Below are 19,405 nucleotides of genomic sequence, written 5' to 3'. Positions count from 1 at the left end.
GCTATTTTCTGGTAATCTGCCATCTATTTTAGGCAATTCAACATCAGATTATCCTCTACTAATCAGGAAAATTTTTTACGTCTTTTGTTTTAGTTATTTTTTGTCAATTCGCTGAATTCAAAAGGGATTATGGGCGAAAGTACCAAAGCCATTGTAGCATAGAACATATCCAATCTATGCCCCCTATAAATTACAATGACTCGCCTGTCGCTCGAGAGCAATTCCAATGCGCTCGAGAGCAATTCCTATAAATTACAATGACTCGCCTGTCGCTCGAGGTCATAATAATGGTTTCTCATCTGCCAGATCAAGATTTAATCATTTACTAATCGTCAATCGGACAATTTTTAAAAACTTAGGTTGTGATTTGAGCATCGAGCTTGAATTTTTGGTAGTCCACCGTATTGTTGTGCGTTTAGACGAGGATGAAGGCGATGCTAGTGGAAACAGTGCTGTACCTGGCTCCCCCTCAAATTCCTCTCCCCAACAACTCTCGTCTGCCCAAGTCTCGTACTCGGTCAGCATCGAGATTGGTTTCTCGCCCACTGTCAAGCAGCAGCTGTTGGCAAGTGTTCTCTTTCTCAAGAGAGCTCTGGTGGTCGAGGCGGAAAAATCAGTTGCCTCACAACTGAGAGTGATGACGTTGGATGATCCTGCTGCCACTCCATATGAAACACTGCATAATTATGTCAGCAATGCAGTTGCCCCTTACTTCAAATCCTACATCAGAGCAACTGGGAAAACAGAGTACGTTACTTTAATCGCGTCTATGATTTCTGAAAGTTTCGGCATTTACTATTAACTGATTTTTCTTTGCGTCTATCATCCTCGAATGAATAAAAGATAGTTCTTTTATGTGGCTGTAGAACCAGCTAAGCAGTTAATTGGAAGCATATGTTAAATCAAAGTTTTAAAACAGGATTTAATATAGCAAACTGATTTTTGTGAGTCGAAATTCCATGATACTCATTTCAATATAATCATAAAGTATATTCAATAATTTTTAGTCGAGACAGTGACAAGTTGGCGCCGTCAGTTGAAAAGAAGTTGGCCGAATTGGAGATGAGCCTGCTTCACTTGCAGCAGAATATTGAAATACCAGAAGTTATTCTCCAAATTCACCCAACTGTTCTGGCCACGATCAAGAAAGCCAAAGATGAGGACAGGACCGCCAAGGTTGAAGACTTCGGAGATCTCGTCGAAGATTCCAGCTTCTTGAACGCCCTGCAAAATGGCGTCAATAGGTGGATTCGAGAGATTCAGAAAGTGACAAAGCTAGATCGAGACGCAGGATCCGGAACAGCGATGCAGGAGATCTCTTTCTGGCTCAATTTGGAGAAAGCTATCCAAAAGATTCGAGAGAAACTGGATGGCATTGAAGTAACTCTGACGCTTGACATTCTGAAACAAGGTCGCAGATATATGGCTTTATTGTCATTCGACACCGACACAGGCCTTGGACAGGCTGTCACTTTGGTGAACGACTATAATACCCTGATGAAAGATTTCCCCCTCAACGAACTACTGGCAGCAACTGAGCTTGACAAATTGAAAACTGCTCTTGTTAGCATTTTTCAGCACTTTAAAAAGATGAGATCGACGAAGTATCCGACTCAGCGATGCCTGAGGCTCATAGAAGCCATTTCAAGGGATTTAATGAATAAACTGTTGAACATTTTGGGATCGCAGAAGTTGATGCATATTTCCCACGATGAGTTTGAGAGGATTATTGCTGCTTGTACGGAGATATTCCAGACTTGGGATACAGAGTACGACAGATTGATAACCGCTCTTCGTGAACAGTCTAAAAAGAAGAGAGACGACTCAATGAAAATGGTGTGGAGAGCTAACCCAGCTCACAAGAAACTTCAAGCGCGCCTGGACCAGATGAGAAAGTTCAGGAAACAGCACGAGCAGTTGCGTGCAGTCATTGTGAGGGTTCTCCGACCCACGGTGCGACAGCCCTCGGCAAGTAGTGCTAGCAATGCTGGTGGAACAGGTCAGGATCAGCCAATGAATGTGGTCGACCTAATCGACGCCAGCGATGCTAATGCTATCGACGAAGTGAATTTGGCCTATGAGAACGTGAAAGAAATCGATTGTCTTGATGTCTCGAATGAAGGAGGAACGAGCTGGGAAGCAGCCAAAAGACGATACGACGAGAGAATTGATCGAGTAGAGACTAGAATTACATCCAAACTGAGGGACCAATTGGGAACTGCAAAAAATGCCAATGAGATGTTCAGGATTTTCTCCAGGTTCAACGCCCTGTTCGTGAGGCCGCATATCCGAGGCGCTATCAGAGAGTACCAGACACAGCTGATTCAGAGAGTCAAGGATGACATTGAGCATCTGCATGACAAGTTCAAGGTCAGTTGGACAAATTTTGAATCAACAGAGTATAGAAAACTGATCTTAAAATGCGTGACCAATTTAGGTTTTAAAAGGGGCTAGTAGCTTAAAAGCTAGTAATTTGTGCTTAGTGATCCTTGAATAATTAATTTGTGGATTTTTTTGATTAACAGATCAATTACCAATCAACTCGAGCAGTGAAGGTGTCAGTGGTTGGCGATATTCCACCCATGAGTGGAAGTATCATCTGGGCAAACATGATTGAACGACAGCTGGTTGCCTACCTCGGCAGAGTAGAGGCCGTGCTTGGCAAGAGCTGGGAGCAACAGCTGGAGGGAGCCAAGCTCAAGTCCACAGGAGACGCATTCAAAACTAAACTGGACACATTGCCACTCTTCGAGGAATGGGCAAGAAATGTTAGCACCGTTATATTTTGCAAAAAAAAACAAATGATTCTTGAGTTATAGCGTTTTTTAAACCGTTAATGTAAAAGAATTATGGAGACAATTTTATTTTTTTTTTGGGGGGGGGGGAGTCAAGAACTTCGCTAAGATGTCAGTTTTTAAGTAAGCGTTCGAAAGGAACTTTTTCTGTCGCCTTGATGATGAAAACAATTAGTTTGGTTATGAACTTATTTTCAGTCGAGTCAGAAGATCGTGCAACAACAAGGACGCATATTTGCAGTGGAGAGCTTCAGAGTGCGAAATGCTACCAAATTGCGATTCAAAGTCAACTTCGACCCAGAAGTCATTTCCTTGTATAAGGAGGTGCGGGACTTGAATGCCATGGGACATCGGTTGCCAATTAATGTGAAGAACAAGTCTCACCAGGCAAATCAAATGTACCCTTTTGCCGTCTCACTGATTGAGTCGATGCAGACATACAACAGAACTTGCGATAAAGTTGACCCCGTGTATAGTCTGAGCTTGCTCGTGGCTGTACTGAAAAGAGAACTTCACAAACTGATCAGCGAGGGATGCAACCTTACTTGGGAGAGCTACAAACTGGACCACTATGTTCAAAAGTTCTCCACTATGGTCTTCAACTTCCACGAGAAGGTGACGCATGTTTTTCAATTTGATCCTAGCAGCCTGTCAAGTCTTAAATATTTGCGTAATAAAAATGGACCATATGTCAAAGTTCGTTTATAAAGTGTACCATAAAATTACAAGACAGGTACAGTAAGAAGGTGCAAGTTTTTTGATTATAGCTGCGAAGCTGTAAGCTGAGCGGAGCTATATTGCGGTGCTCTTGGTTTTTTACAATTCAAAGAATTTGAATTGTATTGGGGCGCTGTCTTTTTACGACTCGAAGAGGAGTATTGGAGAAGTCCTTTTTTTAAATCAATATTACTGGAGTGATTTTTGAAGCGGGAAATGAAACGCGTGAAAAAATTTGGAGTGATTTTGGTGCTAAACAAAAGTGGAGAGTGGAGCGAAAAGAGAGTGGTTTTTGTTCATACCGCTGTTTTTGAGAGAGCGAGAAATTGATGTGTAAAAAAATTTTCTCTAAGCGAGCAAAATTTTTTTTGTTCGTGCGGTTTTTAAAAGCAGTTTTTTTCAACTTTTGATGGTTATGAGGTTTGATTATGATATTGTAATAGTTTTAGGCTCGTTTTCATAGGAATTGAAGGTTTCAAGAAGTTAATTTGAGTTTAATGCTTATTTGGAGGTTTTTGATTAGTTTTGCTGATTTTAGACGAAATTTTATGATTTTTTGCCTGTTTTTGTTTTAATACTTTAAGTGGGATTTGATTCGAAGCTTTTTACTTAAGGAATTTTCAGATACCAATTGATTAAAGTTTTGTTGGTATGAAACATTTTTTTAAAATCTTAGACAAGTTTCTTACCGTATTATGACTTGCCCATTGTTTTGTGAGCTTTTCGTTGCTCTAATTGCAAAGGAACTCTATTCGGCTTTATGTTTTCTTGTACTATTAAAAATAACTCATTAAGTTTTTATAGTTTGTTCAATTTGCTTTTGAATGCCGTTTCTATTCTTTCTTATTTTTCTTTATGGCATTTGTGGACGTTTAGGCTTCAAAAATAGATGTTCTAGTTGTTTAGTCATAATTATGGGCAATTTTCTCCTTCGAGTCGTTTCCGGAATTCTTCCGGCTATGTTTTTTTTAAGATCTGTTCACACATTTTTATGATTTTTGAAGTAGTGATTTTGGTCACGCTGAAACAGGAAATGCAGCGAAAAAGCGAGTGGTTTTGCGGCGTGAAATTTTTCGCTCTAATTTTAAAGTAGAGTGAGAAAACGGTGTTGGAACAAAAATTCGCTTTCTCGCTAGTGGTTTTTTGTTCACATGCGGCAATTTCACTTTGATTTTTACTGTTTTTTCGATTTTTTGGTTCGGATTTTCTGAATGGTTTTCCCAGTCCATTCATAGTTCATTCTAGGCGTAATTTTTTGTTTGAACCAAATTTTCACTTCTCGTTAGTGGTTTTTTGTTCGCATGCGGCATTTTGACATTGATTTTCTGTTTTTTTTTAAATTTTTTGATCTGGTTTTTTTTGCAAATGGTTTTCCCAATTCACTCATAATCCGTTCTAGTTTTTTTTGTTTAGTCAATGAAAATTTGAATTGTACGTCAGGACTTGCCCTGCTATGTTTTTTTGTTTCGTCGTCGGACGCTCTTTTTTTCGTTTTACATTTGTTCACAACTCAAAGCTGAAAAGTCAAAATTTTCTGAATGACTTCTTCCTCTCACTAATTGCTTTTGCGCGCGTGACCTCATTTCTCGCTCTCTCTTGCAAAAGTTTTTTGCGTGATTAGATTTTGATCATAAGTGACTTACCTCACTCAATAAAATGACTTTTGCACTTTAAAATTTAAGTTTATTTTGTAGTTTAAGGTCAAAGGAACTCATATGTGTAATAAGGATCCATAATGAAAAGCTTCTTCGAAATGAATTTCAACAAGCTTTATTAATATATCGTTTAATTTTTGTACGTAGCTTTTTGAGCGGCGTCGATAACTTTTTCAACTTATATCTGTATCTGTTTCTATCTCTATCATACGGCACGCAAGTCTATTCTTTCGCAGTTATTCCGGCAATCTGCCGGCTATGTTTGTGCAATTGTTTGCTTTTAGGCAGAAGATCTGGTATTGATCGAAGACCGCGTGTGGAAAGAAGTTGAAAAGCTTGGCACTTGTGAGTACAGCAGTGATGTATTCTCTACTATCCTGCAGAAGATACAGGACGCCGTCGATGAGCTCAATTTGGCCTCCTTCAGCAATTTGCCCTTCTGGGTAAAGATCGTGGAAGAAAAACTGGAGAAGAAACTCGTTGTCAGGTCAGCAGTTTAAAATCTTATCTACATGAAATGTATCTCTACCGTTCTAAATTCAATAGTGCGTTAATTTGAGAACAAAGATCATAACACAAAGTTGAATCGAAGATGAGAACGCAAAAAATGGCAATTGTTACGGACAATCGACGAGATGATGACACCAAGTCGATTTTAATATAATGCCTTCAATTGCTTAAATTGTTATTCGCCATAACAGCTGCTTTGACCTAATAGATATTTTTCGCTTTTAAAAGCCCGTGAAACGACGTGGAGCGAAGACCTTATTGGCTGCATGGCGTTTTTTTCCGCCATGAATATTGGATATAAAATTTTGTGACCATCCCATATGATAGTGGGCAAGAAAAAGAGTAACAGCTTTGCTATAGATATCCTAAATATTTAAGGTAGGGGCCGGGCCAATCTTTAGTTTTATGACAAGTTTTTTTTTGAAGATCCGGTTTGAGCAGAAAATATAAGTTCACTGTAGTCTCATAGAAAAACTTAAGTACTTAAAGCAAAAAAAACTTAAAGTTTAAAACCCAATGGTTCAAGAGATTCATTTCTTGAAACTCGACAGCTGAATACATAACTAATTCGATCCAACACTTCGCGTCCACTCTCCTCCAACCGATGTGGACCCCCCTCTCGTCCAGTGCGCCACAATCCTACCTCCATCCGCTCACCTTGACCCTCCCACTCCGCTCACCCTGCCCTTCAATGCTAGCATCCTTAAGCCCCAACTGCCTACTACCGAAGCCAGCCTGTCGTTTGAGAGCAATTCGCTCGACGTTTGTCGGTTATGTTATACTTATGTTTCCGCAAATCTTCAGAATCAATATACCTGTTACATTCAACTTAACCAACAAAAGCTTTAAGATCTGAATTTAACGCTGTTTTTGTGAGTAACGCTGGTCAAACCATTGATTCAAAAAGTTACAAGATATTGAGCATCGCGCCATGATCTCACAACTTTGAAATACCAATAATTTGAATGTTGAAATCGACATTTCACTCAAATCCTCCTTTGAGAAGCTTCCCGCATATGAACATCGACTATTTTTTGGGCTGTCATTTGATGTCAGAGATGTTTAGCAGAACCGTTCGTTAGCTAAGTATTTCTTGGATTATTGAATGGTCAAACCGTTATTCTCCATGAGAAAACACAAAAACCTGCAATCCTTGGGGCTCCACTTTTTGTCACCGTTCGGATGGCTCAAAGTAAGGCTAATAACAACGGTATCTTTGGACCCAGTACCTGTTACACTCCACTTGTTTAACAACCGAGCTATAAGATGTGAATTTGGCATTTGCTCTGCGTAGTGCGTTGCTGGAAAGTGATTCAAACAAAGTTAAAAAAGATATTTAGCCAGTATTGAGGCAAATATCCATTACGCCATGATTTCACGAAGTTTTAATATTAATAGTATGAAAATTCAAACCCACATCGTACTCGAAAATTGGCAATTATAATAGCCCTGTAATCTTTTTATGCCAAATTTTGCTTGACCGATTTTTGTCCGGTACTTTTGAGGTTCGTTCTTCAAAACGGGATTAACAGGTAACGCCCGGAGGGCATTGAGTTCTCTTAGAGCCTTTCGGCTTAATAGACGCGAAGTATGAAATTCAATGATACTGTTTTCGAGACAAATTTTGTGAAAGACTGTCCTTCGAGATTGACCTAAACCTTCAAAATTTGGTAATCACCGTCTTCGAGTTGAAGAGGTTCTTTAAAAATCATTTTTTAAATTGAAAGCTAAATTTGTCCAATGTTTGTCCAGTGCGTTTTCGAGATGCTGATGACTTAGCAATTAACAAAATACTCATTTTCTGCTAAAATTTTGGAGCTCAGATACTTGAATACCTTGCATTTCGGCGCAAATAAACTATTTAATGGCACTGAACGGTTAGGTTCAATCCAGCTAAGGTTCAAGCTCTATTGTAAGTCCATTTGCGTCAAATGTTAGAAAATGTAGAACACGTGAACAGTTTTTCATTTGGTGATGTTTTAAAAGAGAAAATTAGGGCTCCTTCGCCTGACTGAAGAGTTTGAGATGAGCAACAATAGCTTTTGTCTGAACGTCAGATATCAGCGAGGGTCCAAACGCAGGAGATTAGCGGCAAGGTACTTGGAATAGTTCTCTGAAATAATAGAGATTTCGAAGTAAGGTTTCGAAATGAGATAAATGAGATTTTGGTATATGCTTGCAAGATGCACTGATACCATCCAAAAACTGGAGGGTGGTATTTTTCTGCGATCCGTTAGAGCCTCATCACTCAAATTCTACCAATATACGCCTTCCTTTCGCTGATCAGAACCCAACAACTCGTGATTATGGTTTTTGACTATTATATGTGATTCTTGATGCTGTCAATACATAACTTCTTTCGATATTCATTCTACATCAATGTCTATCGGGTTTCGAGTATGCAAAATTTTTTTGTCTCAGAATTGTGACCCGATCCTGTGACTGGAAAGGTAACGGAAATTATAATTTCTCTAAGGAAGTATGGCGTCCTTAGGTTTGGAAAAGTCTAGCTGAGTAATTCTGTTTCTGTGGATTTTGGCATGTTAAGAGTAAATTCTTGCTTTGTTTCAGACTGGAAGCTGGTCTGAAGTCATGGACTGAGAAGTTGCTGGCTGGTCTGAAAGAGTCGCAAGGGGGAAGAGACGACGACAACACGGAGATGGAAGACACTGAGCCCCAACAGGGTTACAAGTTGGGCGGAGAGCCTGTTATACCTGTAGGTTTTGCCAAAATCATTTCTTGACGTTGTTCAATGGATAATTGAAATATTAGCAATTTATCAACCCTCATTTTTCACACATGACTGGAATGAGGATTCATCTTAAAATTATAACGAGGGCTGACCGAGACAAATGTTGAGATTCCTATACCGAGACAAATCTGATAGGAAGAAGAGATTCCTAACATAGATTCTACTTTAACATATTTAGAAGATCACTAGCAAAGAGCAATGCACATAACGAAAAAGTTGAAAAAATTAATGTAAAATTATGTAAAAATCGATTCAAAGGAAGTGCGTCAGATTTTCAATGTCTAAAAAATTGTAAGTCACAGGAAAAAAAACTGTAAAAAATAGAAGAAATATTCTTATTTCATGTGACGTGAGTTGATACATGTTAATATGGTGATTGTGGTGTTTATTGTTTTAGCCATTGGTGCATGAGATCCGAATAATCAACCAGGTCATGCAGCTGTCTCCATGCATTGAGGAGTGCAGGTTCCAGCTCATTCAGGCACTCAATGCCTGGGAGGCACATGTACTGGAGTTGCCTCGCATCCAAACTCAAAGGTTCCAGGTACGGGGCTTTGCTTAAGTCATTTTGATCCTCTTTAGAGGTGCGATTGACATCGTTGACCTACAAATTATTTCGCATATTTTGAGCAGCTAACCGCTCGCTGGTCGTTTGCGAGCAATTCGCCCGACTTTAGTCGGCTTTGTTTAAATATTCTTGAGTAAGTATAATTGATTCGATTTTCCAGGTGGGGACAGAAGTGCAAATGGTGCGAAGATACACACATTTGCTAGACAGTATGCCCAACGGGTACATTCACATCGTGGAGGCATACAAGGCCATTGAGAAGGTAGTGACGGCCGTTGAGAGCTACACACAGACGTGGCTCAACTTCCAGGCGCTGTGGGATCTGAGCATTGACCACGTCTGCATGAGAGTTGGAAATAACCTGGATGTGTGGATGACGTTGCTGTTCGAAATCAAGAGCAAAAGAACTACATTCGATACATCCGAAACCAGGAAAGAGTTCGGCCCAATAGCTGTAGACTTTGGAAAGGCAAGAACACCAAGATCTTGTAATTTTCTCCCGCTGAATTATCTTTTTCACCATGTTTATCAGTGAAGGCTAACTCCTACTTGAATACATTCGAGACACAAATAATTTTTAAATAGTTTTCTAAGAGTCAGATAGATGTTGAGATAACTAATAATTGAACTGATTTCAGGTACAATCCAAAGTGAACTTGAAATACGACTCCGTACATAAAGAAATCCTGGCCAAATTTGGCTCTATTATGAGCTCGGAGATGTCCGACGTGTTCAGTGTGTTGAGTAAATCGCGAGGTGAATTAGAGACGCATTCCGTAGAGACTGCTTCTACATCTGAAGCTGTATCTTTTATCACCCACGTCCAAGCACTGAAGAGGAAGATGAGGGGCTGGGACAAGCAGGTGGAGACGTTTAAGGCTGGTCAGAAGGTGCTGGAGCGACAAAGATTCCAGTTCCCTCAAGGTATAGAGATTCCTACATTTTGTTGCAGGAAGAAGTCAAGCCAATATGTTGAAGTGTTATTATCTAACGAGGTCTAGCCGTTGTAGAGATGACGAACAATAAAGGGAACTGGTATAAAGTATTTCTTGGAATTTTTGTTACACTCTTTTGCTTCATTGTTCAATGCTAACCGCAATGTGATGTTAATTGTGGCGGTTTGTTTTACAGGTTGGATGTACGCAGACCAGGTGGATGGTGAGTGGGTGGCGTTTAACGAGATCATGAAGCGCAAGGATGCCTCCATTCAGTCACAGATTGCCAACCTGCAGATGAAGATAGTGGCCGAAGACAAAGTCGTCGAGCAGAAGACCGTCGAGGTGTTGGCTGAATGGGAAAAGGACAAGCCAGTCGGAGGATCAATGAAACCCAGCGAGGCCACTGTCCAGCTCACCATTCTGGAGGGAAAATTCACAAAACTGAAAGAGGAACGTGATAATATGAACAAGGCCAAGGAGGCGCTGGAATTGGGAGAGCCAGGTTTGTGTGATCCTTTTCATTTCACGCAACTTAATGTTACTGAATCAACCTCGATACAGTAAATTTCATGTAACAATTAATCTCCCAAAATAGTTATAATATTTTGAAGGAAAGCTCACCATTTCATTTGAATTTTTTAGGAGCAAAGAGCGCTCTTGATGAGCAACTGCAAATTGCGCTGGAAGAGTTGACTGATCTGAAAGGAGTCTGGGGTGAGTTAGCCGGAATCTGGGAGCAGATTGAGTTGCTCAAAGACCAAGCTTGGGTTTCAATTTCGCCCAAAAAATTGAGGCAGAGCTTGGAAGCTCTTATTGCCCAGTTGAAGAACATGCCAGCTAGACTGCGACAGTACGAGAGTTACGATCACGTACAGAGGGTGTTGAAGCAGTACTCGAAGATGAATACGTTAATTGTTGAGCTGAAAGCGGACTATTTGAAGGATCGCCACTGGAAGATTCTCATGAAGAAACTGCATGTGAACTGGGTTATGACTGATTTGACTCTGGGACATGTATGGGATATTGATTTGGGCAAGTTTGAGAATGACATCAGGGAAGTGTTGGCTGTGGCACAGGGAGAAAACGCATTGGAAGAATTCCTTAAACAGGTATTGATATTTGCAGCAGAAGAGAATCAATTTCAAACATTTTGTTGAAAAAACAGAGACGTTTAAACTCTTTTAAAATGTGTGTTTTGTCAAAGAAGTTTTCCAGTTGTGTTGATACAGTAAATCTGATCTAAAAACAATTAATAAAGCTGATGCAGGTAAATGAAATTGATCTCTGATTCAGGTGCGAAATTGCTGGCAACACTACGAGTTGGAGCTGATCAACTACCAGAACAGAACAAAGATCATACGTGGCTGGGATGATCTATTCGGAAAAGTTAAGGAGCACATCAACTCGGTGCAAGCTATGAAACTCTCGCCCTACTACAAGGTAACTCAGTAATCTTTAGAATAATGAATACAAGAAGCGTTTTATAGCTAAACGGAATATCCCTTTGTTTCAAAAGCTCTGAAACAAGCTTGTTGCAAATATATTAGTCATGGTAGTCTATGCTATGCCTTTTTTACTGTCGTCTTTTTGTCGTCTCATTATTTGACTTTTCGTCCTAAAAACCGATGATAAACAGGTAGAGACTGGAGAGCATTAAATTGTTGATCTCTTCTACGTTCTTCGGGTGATTGTACACTTAAAGCTTTTTTTATAGCTGCGAAGCTGTAAGCGGAGCGGAGCTATATTGCGGAGCTCTTGGTTTTTTACAATTCAAAGAATTTGAATTGTATTGGGGCGCTGTCTTTTTTTTAAGATTGTTCACACATTTTCATGATTTTTGAAGTCAAATTGGAGTAGTGATTTTGGTCACGCCGAAACCGGAAGTGGAGCGAAAAAGCGAATGGTTTTGCGGCGTGAATATTTTTTGCTTCATGTTAAAGTAGAGTGATAAAACGGTGTTTGAACAAAAATTCGCCTTCTCGCTAGTGGGATTTTGTTCAAATGCGGCAATTTTACTTTGATTTTTACTTTCGATTTTTTGGATTGGATTTTTTTTAAAAAGCTTTTTCCAATCCATTCATAGTCCCTTATGGGTTTAGTTTTCTGTTTAGTCAATGAAAATTCTGTGAATTGTACGTCAGGACTTGTCCTGCTATGTTTTTTTTGTTTCGTCGTCTGAGCTCTTTTTCGTTTTAATTTTGTTCACACATCAAAGCTGAAAGTCAAATTTTCTGAATGACTTCTTCCTCTCACTGACAGCGTTTGCGCGCATGACGTCATTTCTAACTCTCTCTAGAAAAAGTAATAAAGGCATTTGCGTGATTCGATTTCGATCATACGTGACTTACCTCATTCAATAAAATGACTTTTGCACTTCAAAAATTAAGTTCAGTTTGAATTAGTTTAGGTCAAAGAACTCATATGTGTAATAAAGGTCCCTAATAAAAAGGCTGCTACGCAATGAAATTTAACAAGCTTTATTAATTTAGCGCCGAATGTTTTTTACATAGCTTTTTGAACGGCGTCGATAACCTTTTCAACTTATATCTGTCTGTTTCTTTCTTTATTATGCGGCACGCAAGTGCTACTCCTGAGCTATTCTTTCGCAGCTACTCCAGCAATCTGACGGCTATGTTTTTTTAGTTCGCTTTACCATTTGATGACGTTTTTGGGTTTACATAAAACACGATTTTCACGTTCGACTTCTGACTTACTTCACTGTTTTAAATGAATGGAGTTTAAATTTCTTCACGCATTGAATTACGCAATGTGGTGAATACGGTAAATGTCAAAAGAGCAAAATCGAAAGAGACGGGATAAACCGATCGATAAATCCAGGTCATTGAGAATTAGGTTATCAAAGTTCATTAGAGTGTTTGCTAGTTGACATTGGTATTGAGCTTATTAGCTTTCTTTCAACTTAGAAGCTGAGTTAAGTATAGTTTTAGAGTCCAACTGAAACTGCACGCCAAATTAGAACACTTTGACACTGAAAAAAAACAGAAAACAAAATTCGGTCAATTTATCTCTTCTTTTTTTTCTGTTTCCCGATGTGCATCAAACGCGTCAACGGCGGCTATTTTCCGGCAACCTACTGGCTATGTTTTTACTTAGAGTCGATTACAAAGGCTTATGGTTGGTTTAAAATCTTTTTCGCAAATTTTTTTCCGTTATATCAAAGTATTGGAAAATCCGGGTATTTTGAAGGCGCAAAAATGCCATTTACGTCCTTCCTAAAGTATAGGTAGAAAACAGATTTTCGAGAGTTTTTGTTTGGCACATGCGGCAACCTGACTTCTGTTTTTCGCTGGGTTCGAATTTTTTGTTACAGATGATTTGTTGGTTGTTCCTACTCGAGTCACAGTCTTGTTTCTGTTTTCTTAAATTCTTTTTTTGGAAGAACCACGATTTTTTTGTTCAACTTTGTGTGTTGTCTAAAATGCAAGTCATTCTTTTCAGATATTTAACTGCCTATTCCGATATATAACTGCCTATTACGTTACCTCATTAGTAACGCTTCTTCAGTTGATTTTCGTGATTAATTTTGATGATAAATGACTCTATGTAACTTTCAGCAATAAAATTATGGTCATTTGAGCTTACATTAAACTGCTTTACGGTGAATAAATGTCATTTATAATGAAGGCTTTTGATAATTTTCGATCATTAATTTTTGAATGGATAGATTTTGAAGAATCAAATCAGTCCCATTGCTGTGCTTTGTGTTTTCTTTGACATGCAATTATGCTTCAAAGCTATTTTCGGCAATCTGTGGGCTGTATTTGTGTATCCGAATAGACTCCTGTAACTTTTTCACGGAAAATATTTTTTTCATTTGTGATTCGATGAAGACAAGGGTTTTTATCTTCTATGCCTGCGACAAACTGTTGAATTTAAACTTTTCAACTAGTCAAATTTTTATCAGTAAATTTTTGTGCCCCCACAGGTCTGTCTCACAAGCAGCTATTTCTAGCAATCTGTCAATTGAATGCGTGCGGTGATCAATCAAATTTGAATCTGAAATTTAATTTGGGCAACGGCTTTAATTTTTAAAATTAATTGCTCGCAAACAAAGTTTGCATCAATTATAATAGTCCTGTGGTCGTTTTAATGCGATTTTTTGCTTGACCGATTTTTCGTCCGGCCCATTTGACTTTTCGTCCTCTAAAACAGGATAAACAGGTAGTGCCCGGAGGGCATTAAGGGCTCTTAGAGCCTCTCTTCTGAAAGACTTAGCAACTAAGTATGCAATTCATGGTGTGTAGGGAGGTTCTTCGAGTTTGACCCCCTATCACCTGAACTCCCCCCATCCTCTTGCATGCCCCCTCCGCCCTTCACCCCCATTTCATGCGCCCGGAAATTATGTTAAAGCTAGCCTCAGTATAGCGTACCTATCGACTGTCGAAGCCAACCGCTCTCCAGGTGTTTGCGAGCAATTCGCCCGTCGGTTGTGTTTTAAACAGCAGTCTGGTTTTTAGGGGGTAAGTTGTCAGGTTTTATAAGAAGCTAACGCCCATATTTAACCCTGAATATGGTATCTACGTATGTCCAGTTTTATTTCTCTAAAGCGAGGTGTGCTTAGTGTCTTTTCTTTTACACTTCAAAAAGGAATAATAGTTATGCGAGTTTCACGATTAAAGGATCTCACCATATTTATCGAAATTCATGAAACGGGGGGGGGGGGGGGGGGGGGGGGGGTTGGGGTTTAAACTTTAAACAATTTTTGACAGAAAAGACTAGGCTGTCGTCAATTTTTCTTGTGCGTTGAGTTTTTTAGAGTTTACTGTTGATCATTTTAAGCTTTAGGTGGAGAGTCAGCCAATATAGAGTCTACAGTTGCCATATTTATGGAATGTAATGAAACTGCGGATCAAATTAGAACTTTTTGACTCTTGGAAAAGATTAGGCTGCCGTTAATTTTTCATTTTCTTAAATCATTAATTTCATCGCCGAGTTGTGGGGTCAACGGAGACTATTTTTGGCAGTTTGCGGGCTGTGTTTAAGTACGCGGTAACAATTGACTTACTCGACTCTCAAAATATGACTTACCTCAATATCGCAATGACTATAAGGTCATCTGATATTGTTTTTCTAATTGCAGTTCATTTCAGAGCAGCTAATAGAATCAGCAATAATCTTCACAAATTATTTAATTAAATTAAAATATCTCCGCAGTTAATGAAAAGAAGAATTTTTTGGGTTTGATTTTTCTTTTTGAAACTGCAGATCTAAGAAGCTATTGCAGCTATTTGTTTACGTCTGTCAACTGTGTTGTTTTCAGGTGATTTGGTTGCGTGCCTTCATCTTTTCAGCCGGTTTTTATCACTTGCCTAACTTGTACAATTCAATGAATTTGGTTTTCAGACCTTTTACATGACTTTGAAAAGGGATAAACAGGTGAAGCTCAGCGGACATCAAATTTCATCAGGCTCTTAGCTGGTTTTAGTTGTTCAAGTTCTTTGAGTAGTGCAGATGCTGGGATGGCTATAATTCAAGGTTAAGAAGATTTTTAGGGGTTTTTGAGCCAAAAATGTTGCAATTTTTTCACTTTTTTGTAATAATACGTTACTGCGTAGTTTGTAACAATGGATTGGTTTTCAACTTTTTAATATTACTTTTAGCATTTTTAAAATAAAACTCTGAAAATTGTTTCTTTGAAAATTGTTCTTATTTTTGTATTTTTTCATATATTTTCTGAAGACAATGAAATGGTTCTGAATATATTTACACGAGTGTTCGCAACATTTCCATAAAATTTGAAATTGTTTTCAAATTTTTGGAACCTTTGTTATTTTTCTGAGTTTATCGATCTTTAAGGGCCAATTAAACTTTTTAGGACTTGAAAATTGGTTACTAGACCGATTTGGGAGACAAAAATGGTTTGGAACATATTAATACTGCCAAATTTGGAAATTCTCAATAAGTTTACCAGTTTTCATTCTTTAAAGTATTTGTCATATTTCTCGAATTACTCATCCTTAGTGGCCAACAATCCCTTTCAAGTTTTGTGCGTGGGTTAATGGGTATATTTATGTTGATCAAATTTAACCTCCAGGGTAAAGGCTGCAAGAGTTTTAGCAATAATTATATTTATGTTAAATTTGTTTGATTATTTTAGTTTTTCCAATTTTGAGACTGTTTGTTTTTTTGGGTGGCTTTGTTCAATTGATCTTCCGGACAGATTTAATAACTGTTAAGTTTTGATTAAAATTTTTGGATTAGATTTTAGGACTTGACCATCTCTAATTGTTATTGGTTTAATACTAGTCTGTGTATTCTCTCATTAAGTAACAGGAGTATGTCTAACAGAAAAATGAAATCAAGTTCTAACTTTTATAAAGTTTTCTTACATCATTGAGTTTTTCCATTTTTCTATTGTTTCAATCCCATTTGGTTTATGGGAATAAATGGCGGCTATTTTCCGGCAACTTGTTGGGATTTTTTTACCACGCATTTTATTTCACACTGATCTCGCGGAAGTAGTCGCTTACTGTTAAATTTCGCTCCCTTTTGTTTCATAGCAGGCGTCAACCTATCAACGGCCTTTTTTAATTCGAGGCAGTTTTTCTGTGTGCCACAAGATCTTGGTTTTCAACAAAGTTATTCTCATTTAATTAACGTAGGTTATTTAATGTGGAATTTGGTTCGTTTCCGTTTGTATCCCCCTTAGCTTAGTGGGTGCATATTATTTGCAACCCCAGACGCACGTGCCATATTTTTAGATCTTGATTTGCTATGTAATGGAACGTGCTCTGTAACTGGGGAGCATAACTTACTAGGGGCACAGACGAAAAAGTTCTGGAATTTTTATAACTCGAAGAGTATTGAAGAAGTGTCTTTTTAAGCAACTTTAGTAGAGTGATTTTGAAGCAGGAATTGAAACGCGTGAAAAACTCTGGGAGTTGCTCGAGTGTTGAAAAAAGTTGGAGAGCTGAGAGAAAAGTGCGGACTCAATTCAACATTTTTTTGGTTGCGAGGTTTGAATTGGTTATAGTTATTAATAGCTGTCACCAGCCTCTCAACGGCTATTATTTAGGCGCTCTCCTTTTTTTACTTTGCTTAACATTTTGATCACGTTTTTCGTTACACACAAGCCACGATTTTCACGCTTATCGTTGACTTATTTCACGCAATGTTTCAACTGAATAGATTTTAAATTTTTCACATTTTGAATTGTAATGTAGTGAATACGGTCAATGTCAAAAGTGCAAAATCAAAACAGGATTAACCGATGGAGCCCGGTCTTTAAGTCTTCGTGCATTAGGTTATCAAATTTCATTAAAGCAATTGCCAGCTGACTTTAGTATTTTGCTTACTAGCTGTCAGTTAAAGAAGGTGAATTAAGTGTAATTTTGGAATCTAACCGAATATGCAGAATTTACGCACCAGAAAAGAACACTTGACACTTAGAAATTCTGTCGATTTCTATCTCTCGATTTATTTTTTTTTTCTGTTTCAATCCCAATGTGCGTCAAGCGGGTCAACGCTTTCGGCTCTTTTTCGGCAATTAGCCGGCTATGTTAATATTATGCATGTTTTTATATCATCTTGAATTTTTCGATGATTATTTTGAGATTTAAGATAATTTGGGGCGTTTTCTGCTCGGCTGAGTTTTTTCGATATTCGACTTGAATTCGATATTTTTAAATCTGGCCCAGTCTTTCAATTGAATAAAATTTGGATTTGATTCAGCAATTTCACACGAATACGTTGGAGGTCAGGGAGCGAAATCAGAAACGGAATAAAACAATAAAGACCGATTTAATGTTTAACAGTCGCACATTGATAGCTGGGGCTATTATTGGCCTTCTCTTGGTTTTTTTACAAATCAAAGAATTTGAATTGTATTGGGGCGCTGTCTTTTTTTAAAAGATCTGTTCGCACATTTTCATGATTTTTGAAGTCAAATTGGAGTAGTGATTTTGGTCACGCCGAAACAGGAAGTGGTTTTGCGAGCGAAAAAGCGAGTGGTTTTGCGGCGTGAAATTTTTTCGCTCTAAATTTAATGTAGAGTGAGAATACGGTTATTGAACAAAAATTCGCTTTATCGGTAGTGGTTTTTTGTTCATATGCGGCAATTTCTCTTTGATTTTTTTTGCTGTTTCAATTATTTGGTTCAAAATTTTTTTCTAAATGGTTTTTCCAATCCTTTCATTGTCCGTTCTATGTCTAGTTTTCTGTTTAGTCAGCAAAATTTTTTTGAATTGTACGTCAGGACTTGTCCTGCTATGTTTTTATTTATCTCGTCGTCGCGATTTTTGTTACGAGCATATGACGTCACAACCACCAAATCTGATTTTTTGTTCATTCGTTCATGCAATTTCAGCTGAAGTGCGTGTGACGTCATTTTTCGCTCTTAGTGGAGCGAGTTTTCTTGTTCATTCGCGTGATTAAATTTTTGGTCACACTTGATTTACCTCACTCTCAAAAATTCCTCACTTTGAAATTGACTTTTAATTACTTTAATTCAAAGAGATAAGGTCAAATGGGTGTGTTTTCCTCTAAATGAAGGCTATTTGAGAGCAGCTAATAGAGGCAGCAAAAACTTATACAGAGTTTTAATCAAAGTAAAATATATCAGCATTCAATGAAAATACGAATTTTTTTTCTGTCTTTTTCACTGTTTTTTTGAGACTACAGATCTACGAGTCTATTGCGCCTATTTTCTGGCAATCTGTCGGCTATATTTAATGAATTGGTGCACCAAAATTCCCTAGACGGGTACTGGCAATTGGTATTAGTATTAAGCTTGTCCTCCAATTTAGAAGCCGAATTCACAATATTTAATCTAAATACTCTAATGCTGTTTAAGATCTTATCCTAATCCTTATTTTCTGACTGTTTCAATCTCATTGTCAGTCAGTGAGGTCAACAACAGCTATTTTTCGACAATCTGCCGGCTATGTTTTATATATTTTACAATATATTTTCTTATTCCGATAGTAGTCGTTCTTATGTTTAGCTTGTCGTCACGACACATTGTTTAACCGATTCTTTTTTGGGAGTCTGATGGTCATTGCGCAACATATGATTGTAGGTATTCGAAGAAGAAGCAAGTGGTTGGGAGGACAAGCTGAACAGGATCAATGCTCTGTTTGACGTATGGATTGATGTGCAAAGACGATGGGTGTACCTAGAGGGAATTTTCGCTGGCAGTGCCGATATCAAAAATCTGCTTCCAGTCGAAACACAGAGATTCCAATCGTAAGAAGTTCTGGCGTATTCGTTACACTCGTTTAAGCGGATACCATGTGGCCCGTAATCGTAAAGGCCAGTAAACATAGCGTGATTTGATGAAAGTCGGTTATTTTTTTTAATCATGAACAAAAGGTGAACAGCTGACAACAGCCTTTCTTCCCAAGTATCGTGTTCAACCATAATTTCACTGCGTCGGATTAGAATATTTTCTTGACAAATGCAACTATTTGAAGTTTGCATTCTTCGTGTGAAAATTTAGGGAGTCACTCCAC

At 38.2% G+C, this 19,405-nt stretch overlaps 1 protein-coding gene across 6 annotated transcripts in view; it reads left to right on the top strand.

Annotated features, from left to right (window-relative positions):
- Window positions 1-19,405, top strand: part of LOC142334682 (cytoplasmic dynein 1 heavy chain 1-like) — a 148,454-nt gene that overhangs the window by 7,887 nt on the left and 121,162 nt on the right. For all 6 annotated transcript variants that reach the window (XM_075382911.1, XM_075382910.1, XM_075382909.1 and 3 more), the window contains exons 2-14: window positions 420-747; window positions 1,008-2,370; window positions 2,526-2,768; window positions 2,994-3,410; window positions 5,452-5,654; window positions 8,249-8,393; window positions 8,827-8,973; window positions 9,158-9,466; window positions 9,636-9,921; window positions 10,129-10,437; window positions 10,578-11,044; window positions 11,229-11,375; window positions 18,973-19,139. In XM_075382911.1, coding sequence (XP_075239026.1) covers window positions 420-747; window positions 1,008-2,370; window positions 2,526-2,768; window positions 2,994-3,410; window positions 5,452-5,654; window positions 8,249-8,393; window positions 8,827-8,973; window positions 9,158-9,466; window positions 9,636-9,921; window positions 10,129-10,437; window positions 10,578-11,044; window positions 11,229-11,375; window positions 18,973-19,139 — 4,531 coding nt within the window. The remainder of the gene's footprint in view (window positions 1-419; window positions 748-1,007; window positions 2,371-2,525; window positions 2,769-2,993; window positions 3,411-5,451; window positions 5,655-8,248; window positions 8,394-8,826; window positions 8,974-9,157; window positions 9,467-9,635; window positions 9,922-10,128; window positions 10,438-10,577; window positions 11,045-11,228; window positions 11,376-18,972; window positions 19,140-19,405) is intronic.

The sequence above is a fragment of the Convolutriloba macropyga genome, chromosome 2 (assembly GCF_964194025.1).
Source record: "Convolutriloba macropyga chromosome 2, txConMacr16.3, whole genome shotgun sequence".
In the NCBI taxonomy this organism is placed as follows: Eukaryota; Metazoa; Xenacoelomorpha; order Acoela; family Convolutidae; genus Convolutriloba; species Convolutriloba macropyga.
The sequence above is the reverse complement of the archived record's forward strand: the minus strand, read 5'-3'. Positions and strand labels throughout refer to the sequence as shown.